This window comes from Hyaena hyaena, unplaced genomic scaffold (assembly GCF_003009895.1).
Source record: "Hyaena hyaena isolate Hyena2069 unplaced genomic scaffold, ASM300989v1 scaffold_2018, whole genome shotgun sequence".
Lineage (NCBI taxonomy): Eukaryota > Metazoa > Chordata > Mammalia > Carnivora > Hyaenidae > Hyaena > Hyaena hyaena.
Genome location: NW_024082651.1, coordinates 84675 through 112673, shown reverse-complemented (window position 1 = coordinate 112673; position 27999 = coordinate 84675). Strand labels below are relative to the sequence as shown.

Below are 27999 nucleotides of genomic sequence, written 5' to 3'. Positions count from 1 at the left end.
ACAGTCTCTTCTACCTCAGCAGCAAAAGGAAATATTGATAGGTAGGATTTCAGAAGTGCCCACAGAGATGTGAGTCAAAGTCCTATCATGTCAGGTTCACAAATAACCTAAAGATGGAGAAGAGTTTCCAGAAATTTCTTCATCAATGGGATCTTAATATCATGGGAAAATGCAGGCCATTGTTAAGGCATCTCGGGATACAAGCAAGAGAACTACAGGAGTCTGGGTGACATAACAATGTTGGAATCATTCTTGATCCCCCTCACACTCAGCACTTAGCTCTCGGTTGCTTGACTGCTCAAGTGACATTCACTTTCACCCCAAAGGGACTTGACTCTTTCCTGCTTTGCCTTTATCAGTGGATCCCCTTGAAAATGAATCACCTTTATAGTCACAAGATAAAAGATTTGGAATAGCACCCTCACATACAGTTACTTCCCAAATTGAAAGGCCCATAAAATACTGTGTCTCTTTCTTACTTGTAAGAAATGTAAACAGAAAACATTTTCTTATTTTAGTTGAGGAAATCTCTGTGTCCCCCAGACCACAGGAGTCTTAAGAACACTATCCATGTGACAGTTCTCCGACACCTCACAGTGTTTATCTACCATTTTCTGCCTTGTGTGAACTTAGTAGTTGTGTAAGTTATCTACTGCAACACACTGGCAAACAACACTAGGCCAAAAATTAGTGGCTTACAACCACAAAACTTAACCCACAAATTAGTAGTTTTAAATTGCAAAACCAAAACTTAAAGGCTTAAAATGAAAGCAGTTTAGTTGATTTGATTCTGCTGTTGGCATTCAGTTGGGTGGTCCTTCTTGTGGTTTCCCCTGGAAACACTGTGAATGATGAGAATGGAGTTTGAATGGAGTACACGGTCCAAGATGGCCTCATTCATATATTCGGCAATTGGCTCTGATATGTCAGTTCTCGTTCATTCTCCAGGAGCATAGATTGAAGTTTACGATACCACAGTTGTTTTAGGGCAATGGTTGTTTCACAAAAGTAAAAGCTTCAAGACCTGTCAAGCCAAGCTTTAGGGATTAATCAACATCACTTTTGCCACATTCTGCTCATGTGGCTGAAGGTTATCTGTGTCACAAGGTTAGCCCAGATAAAAGTATGGAGAGATAGATTCCACTTATTTTAATTGATATACCGCTAGTACATAACATTATTATTGGTTTCAGCTGTACAACCTAATGATTTAATATTGCATCAATTCAATATTGCAAAATGATTGCAATAATGAGTCTAATTAGCATCCATCACCAAACACAGTTATAAATTTTTCTTGTGATGAAAACTTTTAAGAGCTACTCTTTGCAATTTTCAAATAAATAATATAATATTATTAACTGTAGTACTATGTTATACAGTATTACATTCTCATAATGTAATATTTATTTTATAACTGGAAGTTTCTTCCTTTTGACCATCACCCATTTCACCCAGTCGCCCTATTCCCCACTCTGGCAACCACCAATCTCTTCTCTGTATCTATGAGTTCAGTTTATTGAAATCTTTTTTAAGATTCCACATATAGGTGACATCATACAGTATTTGTCTTTCTATGTCTGAGTACTTTATAAGTCATTATTTATTTATTTATTTATTTGGAGAGAGAGAGAACTAGCTGTGGAGAAGTGTAGAGAGGCGGGGCAGAGGGTTCCAAGCAGGCTTTGTTCTGACAGCAGAGCCTGATGCAGGGCTCAAACTCACTAAAAGCGAGATCATGACGTGAGCCGAAGTCATATGCTTAACCGACAGAGCCACCCAGGCATCCATCCCTATGTTTGACTTACTTAGCATAATGACCATAAAGATCCTTCCACATTGTTGCAAATGGCGATACTCAAACGGAGAACAATATCTCATTTTTATGAGAGCAGAAATTTGGAACTGTTTAATTAAAGCTGGACCTGTCCTGATCTTCTGACTATGTTTGTACCCCAACCTACACACCGCTGCCCCACTTGGGGTTTTGTGTTATGCTCCTCAAGAACCTGGATCATGGATTTTTCAAGTAGCACAAAGAACCATTGCCTTTAATGGGCCACATAGTGATCTGCACTTGGCTATTGAAGTAGATATCCTTGGTATAGTTCATAAGGCATCATTTTGCAGATTAGAGATGGATTTTCCTTCTCTCTCTCTCTGAAAGATGGAAAGACAGAGAGAAAGAGAGAGAGCATGAGCAGGGGAGGAGCACAGAGAGAGGAGGACAGAGGATCTGAAGCAGGCTCCATGCTGATGGCAGTGGGTACGATGTGGGTCTTGAACTCATGAACCATGAGATCGTGACCTGAGCTGAAGTTGGACGCACAAACCACTGAGCCACTTGGGTGCCCCATATGGCCTTTTCCTATGCCACATGCTATTTATTTCCCAATAATAAAATTTCTCATTCTGTATGAATTATACAAATTAAATGATCAAATACAATGTTGACCATTTAAATGTTTAATCAAAATAGAGATCCAAAGTCACTATTTTGTACTAATTTTTAATAGGTCATTTACATACCTTCTATTTATGGGAAATAAAATTTTAATAATGTTGCTGTAAGGCATTTTATTTGGTACAAATGAGCACTAGAGTTAACATTTATCTGTTTTTAATAGCTCTATTGAGATATAATCCACATAGTATACAATTCACTAATACTTTACTTAAAGTATATAATTAATGGTCATTAGCATAAAAGACTGTGAGACAATCAACACTATCTAATTTTATAAAATCTCTGCCACCTGAAAAGCGGCATTGTACCCATTCACACTCACTTCTCATTCTTCTCCCTCACCATCACTAATCCGCTTTCTTTCACTATAGATTTGTTCTTCTAGACATTTCATTTAAAAGGAATTTTACACTATGTTATCTTTTGTAACTTGTTTCTTTCGTTTAGCATAATGTTCTTAGCATAAGTGTCATCTACATTGTGACAAATATCAGTATTTCCTTCTTTTTTGTTGAAGAATAAAAGTCTATCTGAAGAATATGTAATTTATCCATCCATCAGCTGACTGACACGTAGAATGTTTCTTGATTTCAGCTGTTAGGAATACTGCTCCTGTGAAGATTGGTGTGCAAGTTTTTCTGTGGATATATGTTTCATTTCCTGGGTAGATGCCTAAAAGTAGAATTCCTAGATCATTGTTATCATGTGTTTAAACTTTTAAGGAATTGCCAAATTGCTTTGAAAAGTGGCTGCACCATTTTACATTTCTACTGGCAATTTACAAGAACTCCAATTTCTCCACATCCTCATCAACACTTGTTATTGTCTATTTTTTTGATTCTAGACATCCTACTAGGTATAAAGTGGTATCTCATTATGGCTGAGGTTTGCATTTCCTGTTAACCAAAGGTGTTAAACGCTTTTTCATGTGCTTTTGGCCATTTGTATAGTCTCTGTGGAGATATATTTATTCAGCTATCTTACCAACTTTTAAGTTATTAACTTTTTGTTATTAAGGTGGTAGGAGTTCTTTTTATAGTCTGAAAAGAAGTTCCTTATCAGATACATGATTTGCAAGTATTTTCTCCCAATCTGTATATTGGCTTTTCACTTTGTTGATGACATAATTTTCAGTACAAAAGTTTTTGATTTTGGTGAAGCTAATGCAGCTATTCAAAGTCAATATTATGTACTAATTTTCAATAAAATATTTTATATCTTCCACTCATGGGAATGAAATTATTTTTTAAAGTTCTTTTAATGTTTTTATTTATTTTTGAGACAGAGAGAAGCAGAATATGAGTGGGGGAGGGGCAGAGAGAGACAGAGACATAGAATCCGAAGCAGGCTCTAGGCTCTGAGCTGTCAGCACAGAGCACAATGCAGAGCTCGAACTCACGAACTGTGAGATCATGACTTGAGCTGAAGTCAGGTGCTTAACCGACTGAGCCACCCAGATGCCCCAGGAATGAAATTTTTAATAACCATCGCTGTTCTGCTTTTTTCCTGTAGAAATGATCACTAGATTTGATAGGCCTTTTGGGTGGGGGGATGTAGGACTTAAAGATATAGATTGATTTATTTTTTGGTAATAAAATTCTTTTTCTGAGATTAATTTTGCAAACAATGAAATGAAGACCTTTTAAGTATATGGTCTGATAAGTTTTGATAAATGTATGCAGACACATAGCCATTAAAAATTCAAGATCTATATATGGAAACCAACTTGACAATAACCTGTGAAAGAAAAAAAATCAAGATCTAGAATACTTTCATTAACTTAGAAAATTCTGTCATGTTCTTTTTCAGTTAACTACCCCAGATGCAACTATAATTTGTGTCATTCTGTTTTAGTGTTTAGTGTCTATTCTATAGCTTCCTGTAAATTGAATCCCAGTGTTTACTCATAGTGCATAGTCTCTTTGAGATTCATCATATTGAGGTGTGTATCATTAGTCCATTACTTTTCTTTGATAAAGACTATTCTGTCGATGCTGACAACTTCTATCTTTCAAGTGCAGTATATTTACATTTAATGTAATTGTTAATTTTTTTGGAATAAGTTCATCTTATTGTAGTTTACTTTTTTGTTCCCTTTATAATTTATTTTATTTCTTTTCTATATTATTTTGAGCTAATTGAGTAGATGGTTTTCATCTAATATTCAATTTTATCTTCTTTTAACATCTTTTTTAAAAAGGCTTTTTTTTAGAGAAATTTTAGGGTTACAGGAAAATTGGACAGAAGCTTTCATATGGAATTTCATCTTCCCTGATTAAAAAATAGGCAGAGGGTCTGAATAGATATTTTTCCAAAGACATGCAAATGGCCAACAGGTACATCAAAAGGTGTTCAACATCACAAGTCATCAGGGAAATGCAAATCAAAATCATAATGATAAATCACTTTATAGCTGTTAGAATGACTATTATCAAAAAGACAAGAGATAAGAAATGTTGGTGAGGATGTGGAGAAAAGGGGTCCCATGTGTACCATTGATGCATATGTAAATTGGTACAATCATTATGGAAAATAGGACGGAGGTTCCTCAAAAATTAAAAATAGAACTACCATCCATCAATTTCACTGTTGGATATATATCCAAAGTATATGAAATCAAAACTGTGAAGGGCTACCTACATTCCTAGGTTCATTGAATCATTATTCACAATAGTTAAGGTGTGGATACAATCTCATCCCTGAATGATGAATCAATAAAGAAACTGTGAGACATATATTATTCAGACTTTAAAAAGGAGGAAATTCTACAATTTGTAACAACATGGCTGGAGCTGGAGGACTTTATCTTAAGCTAAACAAGGAAGACACAGAAAGAGAAATACCACATGATCTCACTTATATGTGGAAATTATATAGTACAATTCACAGAAGCAGAGAGTAGAATGGTAGTTATTAGGGGCCAGGGATTGGAGGACATGAGTGATGTTGGCTAAAGGGTACAAGGTTTCAGTTATGTAGAATGAATAAATTCTAGAGATCTATTATATACCACAGTCACTATAGCTAGTGAGACCGTAATGTATACTTGAAATTACAAACAGGATAGATCTTACATTAAACTTTCTTACACACACACACACACACACACACACACACACACACACAATGGTAATTATACAGTGAAGATAGATGTGCTTATTGGTTTGATTGTGGTGATCTTTTCACAGGATATGTATATCAAAAAATTAAGTTCTACCACCCAAATATATATAATTTTTGTATGTCAACATGCCAATTTTGGGACCACTAGTACAGTCATGAAGTTTCATAATATTCCAGAAAACAAAAAGTAGCGAGAACACTGAAAACTATTTTACTGAATTTATTTTAAAATAAATTCAACAGGAAGAAAATATTAATATTGGACAGGTTTCACAGTTAAATAATAAACAACATTAAAAATGAAATGGAATTTTTAAAAGTTTGTTATTTTAAGAGAGACAGAGCACAGGTAGGGGAGATGCAGAGAGGGAGAATCCCAAGTAGGCTCTGTACTTTATCACAGAGCCTGATGTGGGGTTCAGCCCACAAACCATGAGATCATGACCTGAACCAAAATCAAGAGTTGGACTCTCAACTGACTGAGCCACCTAGGTACCCCAAAAATGAAATGAAATCTTGTAACAGTTACCAAGATGTGGTACATTTTAATACACTGAAATCAATACATGTATTATTTACTTGTTTGTTTTGTAAAGTTTTAATTTAAATTCCAGTTATTTAATACACAGTGTAATTAGTTTCAGGTGGATAATATAGTGATTCAGCACTTTTCATACAACACCCAGTATTCATCACAAGTGCCTTCCTGAATCCCCATAACCTATTCGACCCATCCCCGCCCCACCTCACATACACTGACCTCCCCTCTGGTAACCATCACTTTGTTCTCTATAGTTAAGTGTCTGTTTCTTGGTTTGCCTCTATCTCTCTCTTTTTTGCCCCTAAACTGATTTGCTTTATTTCTTAAATTCTACATATGAGTGAAGTCGTATGGTATTTCTCTTTTATGACTGACTTATTTCTCTTAACATAATACTCTTTAGCTCCACTCATGTTGTTGCGAATGGTAAGATTTAATTATTTTTAATGGCTGAGTAATAATCCAGTGTGTGTGTGTGTGTGTGTGTGTGTGTGTGTGTGTATTAGATCTTCTTTACCGATTCATCAGTTGATGGACAATTGGGCTGTTTCCATAGTTTGGTTATTGTAGATAATGCTGCTATAAACATTGGGGTGCATGTATCCCTTTGAATTAGTACTTTTGTATTCTCTGAAATCAATGAATCTTAAAAGTTCATGATATAATCTTTGGCAAATATTCAAGGCACAGCTGCTAATCTGATCTTTCCACTACGGACATCAAAATTCTATTGCAGTTCTAACTTGAGACTTCATACTACTCCTTTCTAGGGAAGCACAAATAGAGAAAGAAAGTGACTTCTTACTGCAAAAATGGGTTCTGTCTACCTCCATTAACTAGAGACATGTCTGGTGAGTTTTTCTGAATGCCTCTGATGCTTTCTTTTGTTCCATTGACACAACCCAATTTTAAATGAGATACCATCATTAACTTTCCTTTTCCTTCAAACTAGATTCTGCCTTTCTGCACTTCAAGCTCAGAAAATATGTTATATCTCTGGTGTATTCTGACATTTTTATTTCATCCTGACAACATACATTATTTTCCTTCTTTCCCTCTTAGAGTTATAGAATTCTCTTCTTGTAGATCCTGTATACCAATCATACAAATTAGCAGACTATCTCAAGCCCTTTGTAATACTATATTTTAAAATTCTCATACATAATTCCTTAGTTATCTTAATAACCAAAGAAAACAATAAGAAAATTATTTTAGATATATACATACATATATGTATATGAGAGAGAGACTTGGCTCACTAATTTGGAACTTTAAAAAATTAAACTAATGATATAACTAAAAGAACTTTTTGATGCACAAAGTTAGTTCCTTTGCTCTGGAAGTGTTCAAGACAAAGCAGTATATCTTATCTGAAATGTGCTATGGAGAGAATTACTATACTTTATGGATGCTCACTGTTTGAATCACAGTTGTGATTGTGTCAATATCTTTCTTCTTACCAAACCAGAGTGTAGACTGAGATGTGAGGAGTATTTCACAATTGGCAATGTCATAACTGAGCTCTCAGGAAAAAAAAGAACCAGGCTGGCAATATGTGGGAAGCTACAAGCTTGTGGGAAGAAGTACTGAAAAAGGTAAGGAAATAAGGTGGATTATATTAGAGTGCATTGGGGAAGTCAGAATATACACTATCATATTTGATATCCATACAGATTAAGTAATCAACCCAAACCCTCGATTCATCTTTTGCTTTCTGAGGTAATTTTGATATGCCATAGCTTTCTCATGGCATTTTTCACTTCTACATTTCTCAGTGTGTAGATGAGTGGGTTGAGAAAAGGTGTCCCAATAGTATAAAATACAGCCACCATCTTGTCCATGGGGAAAGTGGTTGGGGGGCGTGTATATATAAATATACATGGGCCAAAGAATAAGACTACTACGATGATGTGGGAAGTGCAAGTAGAGAGAGCTTTTTTCCTCCCTTCTGCACTGAGGTTTCGCAGTGAATGCAAGATGACAATGTATGAGATCATCAGTATCATAAAGCTGCTTGAACAAATAGCCCCACTGTTAGACACCAACAGCGTGTTGATCACATAAGTGTCCATGCAAGCAAGTTTCAGCAAGGGCTGCAAATCACAACAGTAATGATCAATCAAATTCGGTCCACAGAAAGGCAATCTCAAGGCCAGGATAATCTGGGCTATAGAATGTATAAAAGATCCTATCCATGCAAGAACAATCAAGATGGTGCAGACCTTCCGGCTCATGATGGTTGGGTAACGTAAGGGCTTACAGATGGCCACATAGCGATCAACGGCCATGAGGATGAGGACAAAGATCTCCATGCAGCCAAATAAATGTAATGAAAAGACTTGAGTCATACATTCATTGTAAGAGATTATGTTGTTTGCAGAGAGGGCATCCACAATTAGTCTGGGGGCTGTGGAAGTTGAAAAGCAGGAATCAGCAAGGGACAAATAAAATAAGAAAAAGTACATGGGGCTCTCAAGTGTCCGACTGGACTTGATGGTCACAATAATAAGCAAATTACCTACCACAGTTCCCATATAAAAAATGAAGAAGATTACAAATACCGCTTTCTGTATCATAGGATCCTGAGTCAATCCTAACAGTATAAACGCAGTTACACTGTTATTTTGCTGCATTATTTCAGGCAAACTGGAGAAAGCAGTTTAGAAATAATTAATCTGCAAAGAAAAAAATATGAAATGAATACTCCATTTGGAGATCAATCTATATGCTTGAACATGATAGTGCCAATTACCAGTGGGTAATCTCTTGTTTTGTTCTGAATAAAGTGGAAATCACAATATTTACTCTCAGTCTATTCACCTGATTGCTTATGGAGACAATGGAATATGTCAATAATGAAAGGGCACCTGATTCTTCAGGCATAATAAACATTAACTTCAGGGATTTGTTACGAGAGGGTATCTTTTTGAGCTGAATGTTTTTCTTTAGTTTACAACAAAGTCTATGAGGGTAAAATATGGCAAAATGGAGAAAATTCATGCATAATTTACATAATGTGCTTTCCTATTACTTGAACCTGGTGGTTCAGCTATAAAGTATCTTCTAGTAAATATTCTGAACATTGAAGGAATGATATAGAAACATTGACAGTGTTTTCCTTAAAACCTAAACACACACACACACACACACACACACACACACAGAGAGAGAGAGAGAGAGAGAGAGAGAGAGAGAGAGAGAGAGAGAGAAAGTCCTGGCAGTGAATATTCAATCAATTGGTCCACTTTATTGTAAAACTTATTTTAAACTGCTACCTTGACTAAATTTACTTCCTGTTACTTTAACTGTCAATAATTTCTAGTTGTTTACAGTTCTACATTTGGCATCTATCATTAAACTTTGTGCTTTTAAAATTATACTATAATTATATTATACTATACTATGTTGTCTCCTCATTCAGAATTCTTATGGGTCTTTCAGCATATATTCTTTTTTAAATTATTTTTTAAAGTGTATTTATTTATTTTGAGTGATGGTAGGGAGACAGAAGGAGAGACAGAATCCCAATCAGGCTCTGCACTCAGTGCAGAGCAGGATACAGGGCTCAAACTCGTCAAGTGTGGAATCATGACCTGAGCTGAGATCAAGAGTCAGACACTTAACCAACTGAACCACTCAGCTCCCCAATTTCATTAAGAAACAGGAAAGATTGAGACTAAAATACAGGATAGAGAACATTTGGCATAAATCAAAATATTTTTTTAAATTTCATGTTATGTTAAGCACCAGGGATTTAGAAAATTAGCTAAGGAAGCTCCAAATCATAGCTGAAACTTTTCAAAACATTTTCATAACATTTTCAAAACTTTTCATAACAATTCTTTTGAAAAGAATTCTATATTCTTGAGTGTCCCGTACCCAGACTTCAGTAAGAGAAGATAGAAATAGGAAGGAAACTAATATTTACTTACATACACCAAACAACGGAAAAATCCTTTTCTGTTCTCATCACATATATCTTCCAAATAGTAGCACAACTAAAAGATAATTAGAAGGTGCCAAATCATTTAAGTATATTTGCAGCATATACTCCAGACAAAGCATAGTTTTGCCAAATATAAGTGGATTTCAGAGATCAATTTTAAAAACACAGCACAGATGAATAATGGGCAAAAGAACTGATTTCAAAAGAAACTCTTCTTAATAAAAAATGAAACTGAGTATCTTTCTCATATTTGCAAACAGTGGAGAAACAACTTCAATGCCTCTCAGAATGGAGTCAAATGAATCAGGGAATGATATTTTGTGCAATTATTAATAAAAATGAGATTGTCAACAAATATATGCAATGGTTTCTAAAATACACTGTAAAGTGAAAGAGTTCAGGACTGTTCAGGACTGTCTGCCGAGGACAGTAATATTGTTATTAACAATATCACACACTCATAGACTCATACAAATTAATTGTATTTAAGAGAGTACCAAAATAGCATAATATTTGTGGCCTCAGGATAGGGAAATTGAATTCTTGGTATCAAAGTTAGGAGGATGACCTGTTTTTTAAAGTATTCTCTTTTGTAAGTGAAAATATACATAATCATGCTGCATTAGGTTTTAAAAACCGTATCTTAGTAGAAGGTTTGTTATTCACACTGGCATATTACTCATTCATAACAGCTGTCTTCTGATGTAGGCTGTGGGGGGCAGCAAGACTCTTAGGGCTAGAGTTAGGAGTCTAACAGGGTGAGTTGGCTATAGGGACAGTTCTGGACATAAGGCTCTTTACCACACAGGCACCACCTCACTGCCGTTCACTACATGTGCCCCTGAAGTCTTAGGAGTTTGCTAGATATGCTCTTTGCAAACTCTTCAGCAAACGGTAATGAAAACTTGTTTGGTTTCTAACAATTAAGTATTATAAAAAGATACCTATCTATTATCTATCTGTCTGTCGTCTATCTATATTCCTCCTCCATTATCTATCATCTAAGTATGTATGTATCTATCATCATCCTCTATCATCTATCTATCATCTATCTGAGAGAGATATAGACTGAGACATTTATATAGTTAATATAAAAATAAATATGAGTGAATTACATTGGAATGAGGCAACATAGGTAGGTAATTTTTATCTGTTCGCTTCTGAATTTAAGCACCTGGAAAAAAGTATATATTTAATAATAAGTATTCCTTAAGGAAATGCAAGAATTAAGAGAATTTCCTATTGATACAACTGAATAGTGTTTGGTCCTATTCAATACATAGTTACCACTGAAAAGGGAAGCCTACTACATCCAAATTAAAATCATCATCTCCATGGAGCGTTTACTGGAACACTCAGTAGATGTTATTTCCTATTGATTATCTCTATATCAGGAGCCACTGTGCATTTTTCATTTCCATCTTTTCAGTTTAGAGTGTAAAGTACTTCCAGAAAATTCACCAAACTTTCTATCCTTCCACAAATGCATTTTATGTATTAGATGCACACTGTGGCATTAATCAGATTAATTTTCTCCGAGTATTAAAATACAACTAAATTAATCCCCAACACAAATCTTACCTGTTTTGATAAGAGCTTATGTAAAGGTTAGGACGTTCAGTTGTTCTGTTTTCTTCAAAAGATAATTTGTCCACTCTTTACTCAAATGAGAATTTAAAAAAAAAGTGTTTCTAAAATTCTGTCTGATTATTTGGAACTAAGATCTCTTCGATGTCACTAAGACTCAGGTTCTCACTTGCATGCCAGAAGACAAATCTAGTCTCAGATTTGTTCCACACTCTCTGAAATCCACTGTCACACAGAATTTTGACTGGAAAATGCTTTTCTTTTGCTTTTCCTGTGGTGGTATTTAAATATGAATGATGCAAAATATAGGAGCCTGGGGAAGGTCATTCCCTAAAGTGTCCCTTCCCTTTTAATTAAGAAGCATGAGCTAGATGTGATAAAGAACTTCATCTTCAATATATATGATTAGGTTATGACAAAAAGGTAATATATTCTTGCAGTTGAAGCTATTCATTTGAACCACAAGTGTCATCTTTTGACTAGAATAAAAAATATTATCTATGATCTAGTGTCCAAAATTTGGTTCCTGAAACCATTATCCAAGAAAATGAATTAGGACTTCTTAAAGAAATGGATGATTCTAGGTCTGAGGCAGGGAATGTACAAGATTAACTGGAACACCTTGTAATGTTAGAAGGTAGGGAAGTGCTAATGTATACACACATGTCCACTCACACTGTGATGAAAATATGCCAAAGGGACACAGGAGCCTACCAAAAGCACCCCCAGTGCCAAGAGCTGGAAAAAAATTGAGCAACAAAATAAATGACACTGAATTGGGACATAACTAATACTATTAAAAATCTATGAGTTCACAATGATATAGACAATTAAATAAATAACTAATAAATAGGGGATCATAGACAAATTTCCCATGAAAAAGAATTCCTAATGATTATGTAGGTACTTTGCTCTCAAAGAGTCATAGAATAACTCTCAATCTGTTATTTATGGGCTGTACATAAGAGAGTTCCTTCCAAAAGGCACATTGTGGAATGGGGCAGGGTGGGGGAATAAATTTACAGAGGAGAAGAAATGTTACAAACACTAGCTCAACTAGATGATCAAGGTTAACATCAATGGTGATGAGTCACATTTAAAGTATAGACTCAGTGGTATGATGTGGCACTTTGCCTCTGTGGCTTTTCTCCCAATAACCCACAACCCCAGTCTAATCTTGAGTAAAATATCAGACAAACCCCAAATGAAAGTTTTATATGAAATGTCTGGGGGTGCCTGGGTGGCTCAGTCGGTTAAGCGTCCGACTTCAGTTCAGGTCATGATCTCTGTTGGTGGGTTCGAGCCCCGCGTCAGGCTCTGTGCTGATAGCCAGCTCAGAGCCTGGAGCCTGTTTCTGATTCTGTGTCTCCCTCTCTCTCTGACCCTCCCCTGATCATGCGCTCTCTCTCTCTCTCTCAGAGGAAAAAAAAAAATAAAGAAATGTCTGGCTAGTTCTCAAAACTGTCAAGTTCACCAGAAACAAGAAAAGTTAAGCATACACATACCATGATCAGCACTGAGGAAGTTATAGAATTGTCGAATCGCTATATTATACACCTGAAACTAATATATAATAGAGTATGAAACCGAATGTTAGTTATATTTGAAATAAATAAATAAATAAAAGAACAGTCAGAGAAACTGTCAATGTCTGGAGGTGCTGTAGAAGACATGACAATGGAGTGTAATGGGTTATGCTGGATGACATCCTAGAGAAGAAAAATGGCATTAGTTAAAAACAAAGTACAATAGGGGCGCCTGGGTGGCTTAGTCGGTTGGGCGTCCGACTTTCGCTTGGGTCGTGATCTCGCGGTTCGTGGGTTCTAGCCCCGCATCAGGCTCTGTGCTGACTGCCGGCTCAGAGCCTGGAGCCTGTTTCAGTCTGTGACTCCCTCTCTCTCTGACCCTCCCCTGCTCATGCTGTCTCTCTCTCTATCTCCTAGAAATAAATAAAACATTTTAAAAAAATTTTAAAAAAAAAGTACAATAAAACCTTGGATTGCGAGTAACTTGTTCTGTGAGTGTTCTGCAAGATAGGCAAATATTTCTAATAAATTTTAATTTGATAAACGAGCCATGCCTTGCAATATGAGTACTACATCACTCTGAACATCACATGATCACAACTGAGCCAATGGTTCTTCTCTCTCTCTCTCTCTCTCTCACTGTGGGATTGTGGGTGATTGTCTCCCATGCTCCGATGCTTGGTCTCAGGCCATGGTGTTTGGGAGAAATCAGTGATTTTTCAGAAGGTTGGAAGATGCTTACAACTAGCACTAGTGTATGTTTGTCACTTCAGAGCATCTATGGTCAGTCCTTTACTTTTCCATACAAGAATAAGTTTAGGAATGCGGTTTCATTCTAGGTCAGGCTGCCTGTAGATATAGACCCTTTCCTCTGATGTCTTTTTGACAGTTACAGTAAATACAGTATATGACAAGTGTTTATTAATACTGTACTGTATAGTCAACATCTGTGCTAGTGAAAGATGCAGGAGAAGATTCCACTGAGCCAATAGATAGCAGGGACTTTGTTATTGACACTGAAAGTTGTCCTACACAATAATTCTCCACTCTCTGATCACCCTCACACAGCCATGAAGATTTCCAAAGGTAAGTGCAAGTTAATTTGTTTATTTTTCTTATATTTTGTGTTTTCTTAATTATTTCACATTATATTTCAGTACAGTAATCATTTTATATGAATATTTTTGGTTTGTGGTATGAATCATCTGAGTTTCCATTATTTCTTTAAAAAATGTTTTTTACATTTTATTTATTTATGAGAGACAGAGTAAGACAGAGCGTGAGCAGGGGAGGGTCAGAGAGAGGGAGACACAGAATCTGAAACGGGCTCCAGGCTCTGAGCAAGCTGTCAGCACAGAGCCCGAGGGGGGCCCAAACCCATGAACTGTGAGATCATGACCTGAGCCGAAGTCAGACGCTCAACCGACTGAGACACTCAGGCACCCCTCCATTATTTCCTATGGGGAAATTTGCTTTGATATACAAGTGCTTTGGATTATAAGCATGTTTCTGGTAATGAATTATGCTCACAAACCAAGGTTTTACTGTAACCTGAATAACGTATGGATATTAGTTAAAAAGAATGTGTTCACATCAAGTGAATTAGTTGTGACAAATGTACCATACTATATAAGATGACAATAAGGGAAACTGAGTGCAGGATATATGGGAATTCTCTGTATCATTTGCATAATTTCCATGTAAATGTAAACCTTTTATAACATATAAAGTTTATTAAAAATAAACAGCTTATTTCATTTAAAACATCATCAAAGTTTATTTGTGTTTTAGCATGGCTCAGAAATTTCTTCCTTTTCAATGCTGGATAATATTCCATTGTATGTACACCACATTTTGTTTATTCATATATTGATGGACACTTCGACAGCTTCCACATTTTGGCTATTGTGAATAATGCTGAAATGGATATGAGTTTACAAATATCTCTTCCAGTCCCCGCTTTCAATTCTTTTGTTATAAGCCAGGAGTGGAAATGCTGGATCGCATGGTCATTCTATTTTTAACTTTCTGAAGAATGTCATAGTGTGTTTCACAGTGGTTGCACCATTTTTATATTCTGATAAATAATGTGCACAATTTATTACTGATGTTGAGTATCTTTGCATATGCTCTTTACCCATTTATATATACACATATTTTTTGAGAAATATTTATTCAAGTTGATACTGAGGTGTCAGAATTCCACCAGTTGTTGTTTCACTCTGTTGATTATGGTCTTTGATGCATAGAAATTTTTAATTTTGAGGCAGTTTAATTAATTAGTTTGTTTCTTCTGAGCCTGTATTTTTGGTGTCTTATTCAAGAAATTATTGTGTAAGCTAACATCCTAAAACTTTTTTCATTTATATTCTTTTCTAAACATTTTATAGTTTTAGCTCTTATATTTAGGTCTTGATCTGTTTTGAGTTTATTTTGGATATAAGTTTAGTATCTACCTTCATTCTTTTGCAAGTGAATATCTAGTTTTTCCAAAACCATTTGTTGAAAAAATTATCCTTTTCCCCTTGGATAATCTTGGCACCCTTGTCATTTCACCATACTTATGATGGTGTATTTATGGACTCTCTAATCTATTCCATTTGTCTATGCGCCTGTATTTATGCCAGTACCACACTGTTTTGACTATTGTAGCTTTATAATAAGATTTAAAATCAAGAGATGTGAGGCCTACAACTTTTTATTTTCAAGAAATTTTTTAAGCTAAAGATCGCTTGAGATTCTATATGAATCAGCTAATTTTTCTATATCTGTAAAACTTATCATTAGGGTTTTATAGGGGCTGTATTAAATATGTATTGTTTTAGATGTTACTGACATTTAAACAATATTGAATCTCCTGATCGATGAAAATGTGATTATTTTTCAGAGTACACACACACACACACACACACACACGAAGAGATTTATTATCAAGATGTGGCTTTAGTGTGTATGGGAGCAAGCAAGTGCAAAAGCTGTAAACCCAATGTCCCATTTTGAGTCTGAAGACCAGAAACTGCTATAAACCAGTAAGAGCTGATGTCCCAGTTTGGGTCCATAGGCTGGAGGCTGCTGTAGAATGAGGAAGACTAATGTGTCAGTGTGCCAGCCATCAGACAAAAAGGTAATGGTTCAGTTCAAAGGCTCATAGGCTGGAAACATCCTTCTTACTCAGGGTGATCAACCTTTTGTAATTTTCAGGCCTTCACTTGATTGGATGAGGACCCTGCATCACTGAGAGCAATTTGCTTTATTAAGTCTACTAATTCGAGTGTTAATAACAGCCAGAAAAACCTCGTAATCATGGCACAAAACAGTAGTCAAATATTTGTGCACCCTGTGGCCCAGGCAAGTTAACATATAAAATTAGCCAACACAAGTCCATTGTTTATCATCCCAGCACCTATACACATCTCCTTAAGCCGTACTTAATCTCTAAAGAAAGACAACACAAGGTCATCATTCCACCTAACATTATACAACTGTCCTACATACAACTGAAAATCCACTAAACCCTCCACGAGAAGGGAATGTAAAGTTTTGGGGTGATTTTTATTTTCTTCTTGATAATCAGTAAGTTAAATACTGTGATGGAAAATAGGAAATACTAAAATGGCATTATAGAAAGCCAACATAGCTTGTTACATGATAAGGTAATAAGAAAGGGAAGTTCACACATGTAAAAGTATTCAGAATATAGGGGTGCCTGGGTGGCTCAGTCAATTGAACATCTGACTTCAGCTCATGTCATGACCTCACAGTTCATGGGTTCAAGCCCCGCGTAGGGCTCTGTGCTGACAGCCAGCTCAGAGCCTGGAGCCTGTTTCAGATTCTGTGTCTCCCTCTCTCTCTGACCCTCCCCTGCTCATGCTGTGTGTGTCTCTCAGAAATAAATAAAACATTAAAAATATTATAAATAAATAAATAAATAAGTAAATAAAAACATCTAAACAGAATATAAGGAGTAAATACAATAATTATGGTCTTCATTTGTGTAACAGTCACATGGTCATGGTTGATATTTATAACTGTTTTCTTCTGTTTTGTATTATTTTTAAAAATGTGGACATTTATTTCTTGAGAGAGAGAGAGAGAGAGAAAGTGTGAGCAGAGGTGGAAAATATAGAAAGGGAGAGAGAGAATCCTAAGCAGGCTCTGGGTTGTCAGCACAGAGCCTGAAGTCGGGCTTGATCCCATGAAATGCAAGATCAAGACCTGAGCTGAAATAAAGAGTCAAAGGCTTAACCAGCTGACCCTTTCACGCACCCCTCGTGCTGTGTTCAATGTACCACCAGTAAGCACCAAAGCTGGTATGAGTTTTTAGTTGGAGGGATGACCTAGACTTTCATTACTGAAAGGTCTGGGTCATTAGTAGTTCTTCCTGGACTGGGTTGTAGTTTTCCATTGACCTTAGTCACAGGGCATAGTGATACTAAGAGAGGTCCTACTGGATCTCTTATCTTTCAGGTATACTCTTGCTTGTCTCCATGTGGAGTAATAGTCCAGCTTCCCCCTTGTTTGCCAGGATCAACCATCCTAGCCAGCACAGCAACTTATTACTTTGCCTATTGATCCAGAGACATGAGCAGCCTGAAGTTGTCAGCCAGCAATCTTAACTCTCAGTTCAATAGAATCTTGTGTCTTCTGCTGGAAGCCTTTCTCCCTTTGGAATTAAGACTTTGAAGCAAGAAGAGCCTACGTTAACAGGAACAGGAAGCAAAATTTTTGCTAGTGGGTCACTAAGGGTAATAAGGCATGATGCCTCTCCTATTTCTATCCTTTGATTACAGGACCTGGCTATAGGAGGAACAACAGTATATAAAGGGTGCTGATTCAGAACATACATGGCCTTCCAGAGAACTGAAGACTCTTGCTCCATCCCTGCAAGGTATTGCCACGAGGCTGGTACTGTAACTAATTCTGCAAAGGGTCATTCCACCATTTTATCAGGACAATTGCTTCAAGATAGTGGGAAATATGGTAAGACCAGTGAATCCCATGAGCATGCGTCTGTTGTGGCACTTCATCTGCTGTGAAGTGAAATCATTGATGAGAAGCAATGCTGTATTTAATACTATGATGGTGGATAAAAAATTCTCTAAGTGCATGGATGGTAGTTTTGACAGAAGCATTGTATGCAGGGAAGGAAAATCCATATCCAAATGAAGTGTCTATCCCAGCAAGAACAAAATATTAGCCTTCCATGATGGAAGCAGTTCAATGTAATCAACCTGCAACCAGGCTGATCATGTTGGGAAATGGTGCCATATTGAAAACTCAATGTTGTTTCTATTGCTGGTGGACACTTAGCAGTGGTCATGGCCAGGCTAGCTTTTGTGGGTAGAAGTCCATGTTGTTGAGCTCATGTATAACCTCCAACCCTGCTACCATGGTCACTTTGTTCATAAGCCCATTGGGATATGTTGGAAGAGGCTGAGGAAAGAGACTGACTGATATTCACAAAATGGTTATCCTATCCACTTGATTATTAAAATCCTCCCTTGCTGGTCAGTGTTTGGTAAGGATTCACAAGGGATGTAAATAACTTCATGTGTTTTTGCTCATTCATATTGGTATATAAATATGCCACTTCCTCAAATTTTCTTGTTACCAATTTCCTAATAATATTTCTTGTAAATCCCTGACCATTTAGCCAAACCATTGGTCAAAACCTATAAATAGGTATATATTGCACATCTGACCATTTCTCCTTCTATGAAAGTGAAGAACCAGATACATTCATTGAAATTCTACTCTTTGAAAGAATCTCCCTATGCCCTTGATCTTCAGGGATTTTCATAATGGGGCTGTAGTGCAGCATCTGTTCATTTTTGAGCTGTGCCCACATATCACTGCAAAATTTTATGTATACTAGGCCTAAGTCTATTGACCTTCTGTCAATTGATCGTAGTGAACCCCTCCACCCCATAAGGCATTGGGTGAAAGCTGGGAGAGAGAAGGCATTGTAGCAAAAGTGGGGACCGTAACATTTGGCTATTATTTCATGTAACTATGCCTTCAGTTCCTGCTTGGACCATTCTGTGATCTCACAGAGTTCATGAGTCTGAGTCCCGTATTGGGCTCTGTGCTGGCAGCATGGAGCCTGTTTGGGACTCTGTCTCTCCCTGTCTCTGCTCCTCTGACTCTCATGCTCTCTCTCTGTCTCTCTCAGAATGAATGAATGAATGAATGAATGAATGAATAAATAAATAAATAAATAACTTTAAAATTTTTTTAAAAAATAAGAAGTTTGAGTGTTACCACTTGGCCATGGTTACCTGGGATCAAAATATTTCCCCTGCATTGGAATTTCCCAGTTCAGTGACCTGAACTCCCACTAGAGTTTTGACTTTTAGAAAGCAGTGGCTGCAGAGCTTTTAAAGGATGCTGACACTCACTTGACAAATTTATTTCTTATGGTCATGATGAAAGATGTATCTTCCGGGCACTCCCAGGGTGACTGAGTATCTTAAATGACAAATCTATTCTAACATTCCAATTTCCCTATTATTTATTTACTTATTTATTTATTTATTACAAATAGTTTATTGTCAAGTTGGTTTCCATATAACACCCAGTGCTCATCCTCACAAGTGCCCTCCTCCATGCCCATCTCCCCCCCCAAAAAAAACACACACCCATCAGTCCTCAGTTTGTTCTCAGCATTCAAGAGTCTCTCATGCTTTGCCTCTCTTCCTCTCCCCCACTATTTTCCCCCTTCTTCTCCCCTATGGTCCTCCATTAAGTTCCTCCTAATCCTCCTACACGTGCAAACATATGATATTTGTCCTTCTCTGCCTGACTTATTTCGCTCAGCATAACACCCTCAAGGTCCATCCATGTGGCTACACATGGCCAGATTTCATTGTTTCTCATTACCATGTAGTATTCAATCGTATAGATAAATCACGTCTTCTTGATCCATTGGTCCATTGATGGACACTTAGGCTCTTTCCATGTTTTGGCTATTGTTGAGAGTGCTGCTATGAACATTGGGGTCCATGTGCCCCTATGCATCAGCACTCCTATATCTCTTGGGTAAGTTCCTAGCAGTCCTATGCTGGGTCATAGGGGTGCTCTATTGTTAATTTTTTGAGGAACTTCCACCCTGTTTCCCAGAGGTGCTGCACCAGTTTTCATTCCCACCAACAGTGTAGGAGGGTGCCCGTTTCTCCACATCCTCGCCAGCATCTAGAGTTCTGTGACTTGCTTATTTTAGCCACTCTGGCCGGTGTGAGGTGGTATCTCAGTGTGGTTTTGATTTGTATTTCCCAGATAAGAAGGGATGCTGAGCATCGTTTCATGTGTCTGTTGACCATCTGGATGTCCTCTTTGGAGAAGTGTCTGTTCATATCTTCTGCCCATTTCTTCACTGGGTTGTTTGTTTTTCTGGTGTGGAGTTTGGTGAGTTCCTTATAGATTTTGGATATTAACCCTTTATCTGATATGTCATTTGCAACTATCTTTTCCTATTCCATCAGTTGTCTATTAGTTTTATGGATTGTCTCCTTTGCCTTGCAGAAGCTTTTAATCTTGATGAGGTCCCAATAGTTCATTTTTGCTCTTGATTCTTTTGCTTTTGGGGATGTGTCAAGTAAGAAATTGCTGCGGTTGAGGTCAAGGAGGTTGTTTCCTGCTTTCTCCTCTAGGGTTTTGATGGTTTTCTGTCTCACGTTCAGGTCCTTTATCCATTTGGAGTTTATTTTTGTGCATGGTGTGAGAAAATGATCTAGTTTCATTCTTCTGCATGTTGCTGTCCAGTTCTCCCAGCACCATCTGTTAAAGAGCCTGTCATTTTTCCATTGGATACTCTTTCTGGCTTTGTCAAAGATTAGTTGGCTGTATATTTTTGGGTCCAATTCTGAGTTCTCAATTCTATTCATTTGGTCTATGTGTCTGTTTTTGTGCCAATACCATATTGTCTTGAGGATGACAGCTTTGTAGTAGAGGCTAAAGTCTGGGACGGTGATACCTCCCATCTTGGTTTTATTCTTCAATATTACTTTGGCTATTCGGGGTCTTTTGTGGTTCCATACAAATTTGAGGATAGTTTGTTCTAGTTTTCAGAAGTATGCTGGTGCAATTTTGATTGGGATTGCATTGAATGTGTATATTGCTTTGGGTAGTAACGACATTTTAACTATATTTATTCTTCCAATCCATGACCATGGAATGTTTTTCCATTTCTTTATGTCTTCTTCAATTTCCTTCGTAAGTTTTCTATAGTTTCATCATACAGATCTCTTATATCCTTGGTTAGGTTTATTCCTAGGTACTTTATGGTTTTTTGTGCAATTGTGAATGGGATCTGTTTCTTGATTTCTCTTTCTGTTGCTTTATTTTTGGTTTATAAGAATGCAACTGATTTCTGCACGTTGATTTTGTACCCTGCAACTTGGCTGAATTCTTGGTTCAGTTCTAGTAGGCTTCTGGTGGAGTCTGTCGGGTTTTCTATGTAGAGTATTATGTCGTCTTCGAAAAGTGAAAGTTTGACTTCTTCTTTGCCAATTCTGATGTCTTTTATTTCCTTTTGTTGTCTGATGGCTGATGCTAGGACTTCCAGCACTATGTTAAACAACAGTGGTGAGAGTGGACATTCCTATCGTGTTCGTGATCTCAGGGGGAAAGCTCTCAATTTTTCCCCATTGAGGATGATGTTAGCTAAGGGCTTCTTATAGGTGGCTTTATGACGTTTAAGTAGGTTCCTTCTATCCTTTCTCAAGAGTATTAAGAAGGGATGCTATATTTTGTCAAATGCTTTTTCTGTATCTATTGACAGGATCATATGATTTTTATCTTTTCTTTTGTTGACGTGATGGATCACATTGATTGGTTTGCGAATATTGAACCACCCTGTAACCCAGGAATGAATCCCACTTGATCTTTTTGGATAATTCTTTTTATGTGCTGTTGGATTTGATTTGCAAGTATCTTGTTGAGGATTTTTGCATTTTTAGTCATCAAGGATATTAGCCTGTAGTTCTCTTTTTTTGCTGGATCTGTGTCTGGCTTGGGAATCAGAGTGATGCTGGCTTCATTAAATGAGTCTGGAAGTTTTCCTTCGATTTCTATTGTTTTGGAATAGCTCTAGAAGAATGGGTATTAATTCTGTTTTAAATGTCTGGTAGAATTCCCCAGGGAAGCCATCAGGTACAGGGCTCTTATTTGTTGGGAGATTTTTGATCACTGATTCGATTTCATCACTAGTTATGGGTCTGTTCAGATTTTCTATCTCTTCCCGTGTGAATTTTGGTAGTGGGTGTGTGTTTAGGAATTTGTCTATTTCTTCTAAGTTGTCCAATTTGTTGGCATATAATTTTTCATAGTATTTCCTGATCATTGCTTGTATTTCTGAGGGGTTGGTTGTAATAAGTCCATTTTCATTCACGATTTTGTCTATTTGGGTGCTCTCTCTTTTCTTTTTGATAAGCCTGGCTAGAGGTTTGTCAATTTTGTTTATTTTTTCAAAAAACCAACTCTTGGTTTCATTGATCTGTTCAATTATTTCTTTGGTCTCTATGTTGTTTATTTCTGCTCTGATTTTTACTATCTCTCTTCTTCTACTGGGTTTGGGGTGCTCTTGTTTCTCTGCCTCTAGTTCCTTTAGGCGAGCTGTTAGATTTTACACTTGCACTTTTTCTAATTTCTTGAAATAGGCCTGGAGTGCAATGTACTTTCCTCTTAGGACTGCCTTTGCCGTATCCCATAGAGTTTGGATTATTGTATTTTCATTTTCATTTGTTTCCATATTTTTTTAAATTTCATCTCTAATTGCCTGATTGGCCCATTCATTCTTTAGTAGGGTGTTCTTTAACCTCCATGTTTTTGGAGGTTTTCCAGACTTCTTCCTGTAATTGATTTCAAGTTTCAAAGCATTATGATCTGAAAGGGTGCATGGTATGATCTCAATTCATTTATATTTTTTGAGGCCTGCATTATGTCCCAGTATGTGATCTATCTTGGGGAATGTGCCATCCGCACTTGAGAAGAAAGTGAATTCCCTGGCCTCAGGATGTAGAGTCCTGAATATATCTGTCAGATCCATCTGGTCCAATGTGTAATTCAAGTCTATTGTTTCTTTAGTGATTTTCTGTCTGGTTCATCTATCCATTGCTGTAAGTGGAGTATTAAAGTCCCCTACTATAAGCACATTTTTATCTATAAGATTGTTTCTGTTTGTGATTAATTGTTTTAAATATTTAGGTGCTTCCATATTTGGTGCGTAGACACTTATAATTGTTAGTTCTTCTTGATGGATAGACCCTGTAATTATTATATAATGCCCTTCTTCATCCCTTGTTATTGTCTTTAATTTAAATTCCAGTTTGTCTGATATAAGTATAGCTACTCCAGCTTTTTTTTTTTACTTCCTGTAGCATGATATATATTTCTCCATCCCCTTACTTTTAATCAAAAGTATCTTCCAGTCTAAAATGCATTTCTTGGAGACAGCAAATAGATGGATTTTGTTTTTTTTCCATTCTGCTACCCTATGTCTTTTGATGGGAGCATTCAGCCCATTTACATTCAGTGTTATTATGGAAATATGTGGGTTTAGAGTCATTGTGTCCTTTGTGGCATTCATGCTTCTGGTGGCGTCTCTGGTATTTTGCATTCCTTCCAACACTTTCCTCAGAGAGTCCCCCTCAGGATTTCTTGTAGGGCTGGCTTAGTGGTGGCAAATTCTTTCAATTTTTGTTTATTTGGAAAGACTTTTATCTCTCCTTCTATTCTGAATTACAGGTTCGCTGGATAGAGGATTATTGGCTGCATGTGTTTTACGTTCATCACATTGAAGATCTCCTGCCTTTCCTTTCTGGCCTGCTAAGTTTCATTTGATAGGTCTGTCACCACTCTGATAGGTTTCCCTTTGTATGTTAGGAACCTTTTCTCCCAAGCTGCTTTCAGAATTCTCTCTTTGTCCTTATATTTTGCCAGTTTCACTATGATATGTCGTGCCGATGATCGATTCAAGTTACGTCTGAAGGGAGTTCTCTGTTCTTCTTGAATTTCAACTCCTACTTCCCTCTCCAGGTTGGGGAAGTTCTCTGCTATAATTTGTTCCAGGACTCCTTTAGCACCTTTCCTTCTCTCTTCCTCTTCTGGAATTCCTATGATACGGATATTGTTCCGTTTGATTGTATCCCTGAGCTCTCAAACTCTTCTTTCATGTTCCTGGATCAGTTTATCTCTCTTTTTCTCAGTTTCTTCTTTTTCTCTAATAGCGTCTTCTAAATCACTTATTCTCCTTTCTGCCTCTTCAATCCGTGCATTGGATGCATCCAGTTTATTATGTATCTTATTTATTCCATTTTTTAATTCACCGTAACTATTTTTAAGCTCCATATTGTTTGTAGCCATTGCTTCTCTGATGTCCTCCATGCTTTTTTCAAGCCTGGAGATTAATTTTATGATTACTGTTCTAAATTCTTGTTTAGTTATGTTGCTTATATCGGTTTTGAGCAGTTCTCTAGCTGTCATTTCTTCCTGGAGTTTCTTTGGAGGAGAGTTCTTCTGTTTCATCATTTTGGTTAGTTTTCTATCTCTTGTTAATTTTAAAAGCTTGTTGTACACACGGCCCCTGTGAGTTCTGCTGAATTAGAGAGGGCTCTTTTGACTGTTCAGGGCCTGTCTGTTCAGGAAGTGTTCTTTGGATGGTGTGTCTTGGTTTCCTTTGTTGAGCATTTGGTTATTTTTTTCCCTACTGGTAGTGGTATTTGGGACTCTCCACTATGTGTAGTTTGACTTGTTCCTTGAGGCAACCCTGGAAAAAGATAACAGACAACCACAGAGGGAACACAGGTACACAAACGCACAGACAAAACCAATAAACACGGAAACCCAGGCTCAGGTAAAAACAGCTACAACAACAACAAAACAGCTCTCTGGAGGGGATGGGAGTGGTGTGGTGTAGGCAGGTCTCGTCTCCACTGTGTCCGCTGGTCTCCCTGAGGCCCCTCCTTGGTGGTTGTGGGGAGAAGAATGGCATTGCCCCAGTCCCTTCTCAACCAAGCGTTGCAGTTCACTTCTTTGGTCCGATCTCCCTGTGCTGAGGATGTAGCCAAGGTGAGCTGAGTTCTATGCCCCACACCCCGCCTGTTTCCAGGTCCCAGTCCGCGGGCTTTGTTACACTGCCCTGAATAGTCCCGCAGGTCGCTGTTTCCCTGTTGCCTGGGGGTTGAGTGGGGGGTGGGGGAAGTGTCGCAGCCTCTGATCCGCTGGGGTCAAGCAGGGATACAACCCGAGTGCGCCACTGCCGCTTTACTGGGCGCTGGCACTGCTTAACAGGGTCGCTGCCACCGCCGCCGCTTCAGCAGGCCGCTGTTGCTCGCTGCTGCCGCTTCACCCGGCGCCGGGACCGCCTCCGCAGGCGTTGCTCCTGGTTCACCGGGGCCGCCACCACCCTGGATGGTGCCCGTCGTAAGGCAGTTCAGTTTTTCCTGGCGCCTTCTGGGACCAGGGCACCTAGTTTAAAGTCAGCACCGCAGCCAGAGCTACAAAACACTCTTTCCCAGCCGAGGCTTTTTCTCTTCTCCAGGGACGGTTCTATGAGCCATCTCAGCTTTGCTTTCCTTTCCCCTGGACTCGCGGCAGCTCGCCCCCACTCGCCGGTTTCTCACTCACCGCAGCTGCACGCAAGCCGGGGTCCCTCCCCTCCCTCCGTATCTCTGGGTCCCAACCCGCTTTTATCTTCCCCAGTTCGCACTCACGCACTTGTGAGGTTTCCTTCCCAGTGTACTCTGTGTCTTTCTCTTCCCAAACTCCTGTGGCTCAGTGTCCTACGACTTCAGGCCTTCTCTGTTTGAGAGATGGGTGCAGGCGAAATGTACGGAGCTCCTTACTTCTCCGCCATCTTGCCTCCAACCTATCATTTATAATTTTAAATGTGTATTTATTTTATTTTGAGAGAGAGATCATGGAGTAGGGAAGAGAGAATGGGAGAGAGAGAATCACAAGGAGGCTCTGCACAGTCAACACAGAGCCCCGATAGGGCTCAATCTCATGAATCGTGAGATCATGACTCAAACCTTTATCAAGAGTAGGACGCTTAACCGACTGAGCCACCCCACCCAGACGCCCCTTTTCTATACCTTTAAATCTCTCCCTCTACACTAAGCCAAGGCAGATCTGGGTTTCTAATTTGCTTACTGTGGGCCACCTTTTGGTTCATGTTTTAGTCACCATGTTGAAAAGCTGTCAGCTTTCCCTCAGTCCTCCAGCTGCAACATTAAATGAAGAATCTCTAGTTAGTGAACCCATATCAGTGAATTTGGTTTGGGGCACCTGGGTGGCTCTGTCAGTTCAGCGTCCAGCTCTTGATTTTGACTCAGGTCATGATCTCACAATTTGTGAGAACAAGTCCTGTGTCTTGTCCTCTGTGGGGCTCTGTGCTGGGTGTGGAGCCTGCTTAAGATTGTTTCTCTCTCACTCTACTGCTCTGTCTATAAACAAACAAATAAATTTGGCTTGATTGAACTTTGTTTCTCCCATGATTATCCTATATATTTTTTTTTCTTTAGAAAAAGCGAGAGCAGGGGAGAGAGGCAGAGTGAGAGAGAGAACCGTAAGCAGGCCTCACACCCAGCGTGGAGTCCAGTGTGGGACCCAGCATGGGGCTAGATCCCATGACCCTGGGATCACCTTAGCTAAAATCAAGTGTCAGATGCTCACCCACTGAGCCACCCAGGCGCCCCATCCTATATATTTATTATCCATTCCCACAGGTATTCCACAAATTTCTGTCTAAAAATTAGAAAACTCAAGTTGTTATTTTGGGGTGTAGTGTGCTCCTCATGGATGACATTTTGTCCCGCACCTTCAGAGGCCTGCAAGGAGTCAAGTCTGGTTATAGGTCTAGAAACAAAGAGGGTGGTGGGGCGGGTCCTGAGGAGAAACAGTCACTTCTTTCAGAGAAACTGCCTCGGGGCGGGGGGACATTACAGTTTCTTCAGAAAATGCCCAGTTAATCCTTTAGACTAAGAGGAAGAAGCCACTTCAACTAGAAAAAAAGACCCACCTTCTCTGTTCCCTCATGCTCCCAGTAATCTCAGGCAGAATCTGGATTTCATCCATCAGATCTTCATTCTGTACCAAGTTCTTTTGTTTATACTCTTAAATATTTCTTAAACTCTTTTCTATCTTTCAGTGTCAGTTTGGGTCACCCTAAATGCAGACTCTGAGATGGAGAGTTTTATAAAAATAACTAATAAGGAGAAGGGGGGAGGGAAGCTGATTATAGAAGAAGAAGTTTGTGGTCCCAACTGGAGCTTGGCTCCAGCCTTGAGCCATGAGAGCTCTGAAGTATATGTTGTAATACAGGATCAGTTCCACCTTGAGTCAAAGGAACCTGCCTTTTTCACCCTTGTTCTTATCATTCATTGGCCACTGCTGGGTTCTGGGATGGGGGGCATAGCCTACAATTTTCTCTGGTGCAAATGTACAGAAAATATGGGGCTCTGAGCTCTGAGCTGTTAGTAGCCCAGAAACACAACAGCTGGGGCACTGGAAGATTGAAGAGAAATGGAGATGGACACAGCAGTGCCCGCCACATTCTGTATTCCCACTGGCACCACCAGAGTTCAGGCCTCCATCCTTTCACACTCAAATTATTACAGCAACATCCTAACTTCTCTTCTGCAGCCACTCTTGTTCCCCCTATTTTCCTACACTGGAGTTATCTCAAACTCATATTAACTGCATTGCTCCTTGGTTTAAAAGGTCTTCCAGTATTAACCCCCTGGTATTTAGCAGTAAGATTTAACATGATTATGAGACCAGTCTTCATCCTCTCTAATCCTGTCTATACAGG

General features: G+C 38.2%; 1 protein-coding gene across 1 annotated transcript; it reads right to left on the bottom strand.

Annotated features, from left to right (window-relative positions):
• Window positions 1–7831: 7831 nt before the first annotated feature.
• LOC120227137 (olfactory receptor 4C11) lies at window positions 7832–8764 on the bottom strand. Its single transcript, XM_039225300.1, has one exon. It carries the CDS (start codon window positions 8762–8764, stop codon window positions 7832–7834), a length of 933 nt encoding a protein of 310 aa, XP_039081231.1.
• Between the last annotated feature and the right edge of the window lie 19235 nt (window positions 8765–27999).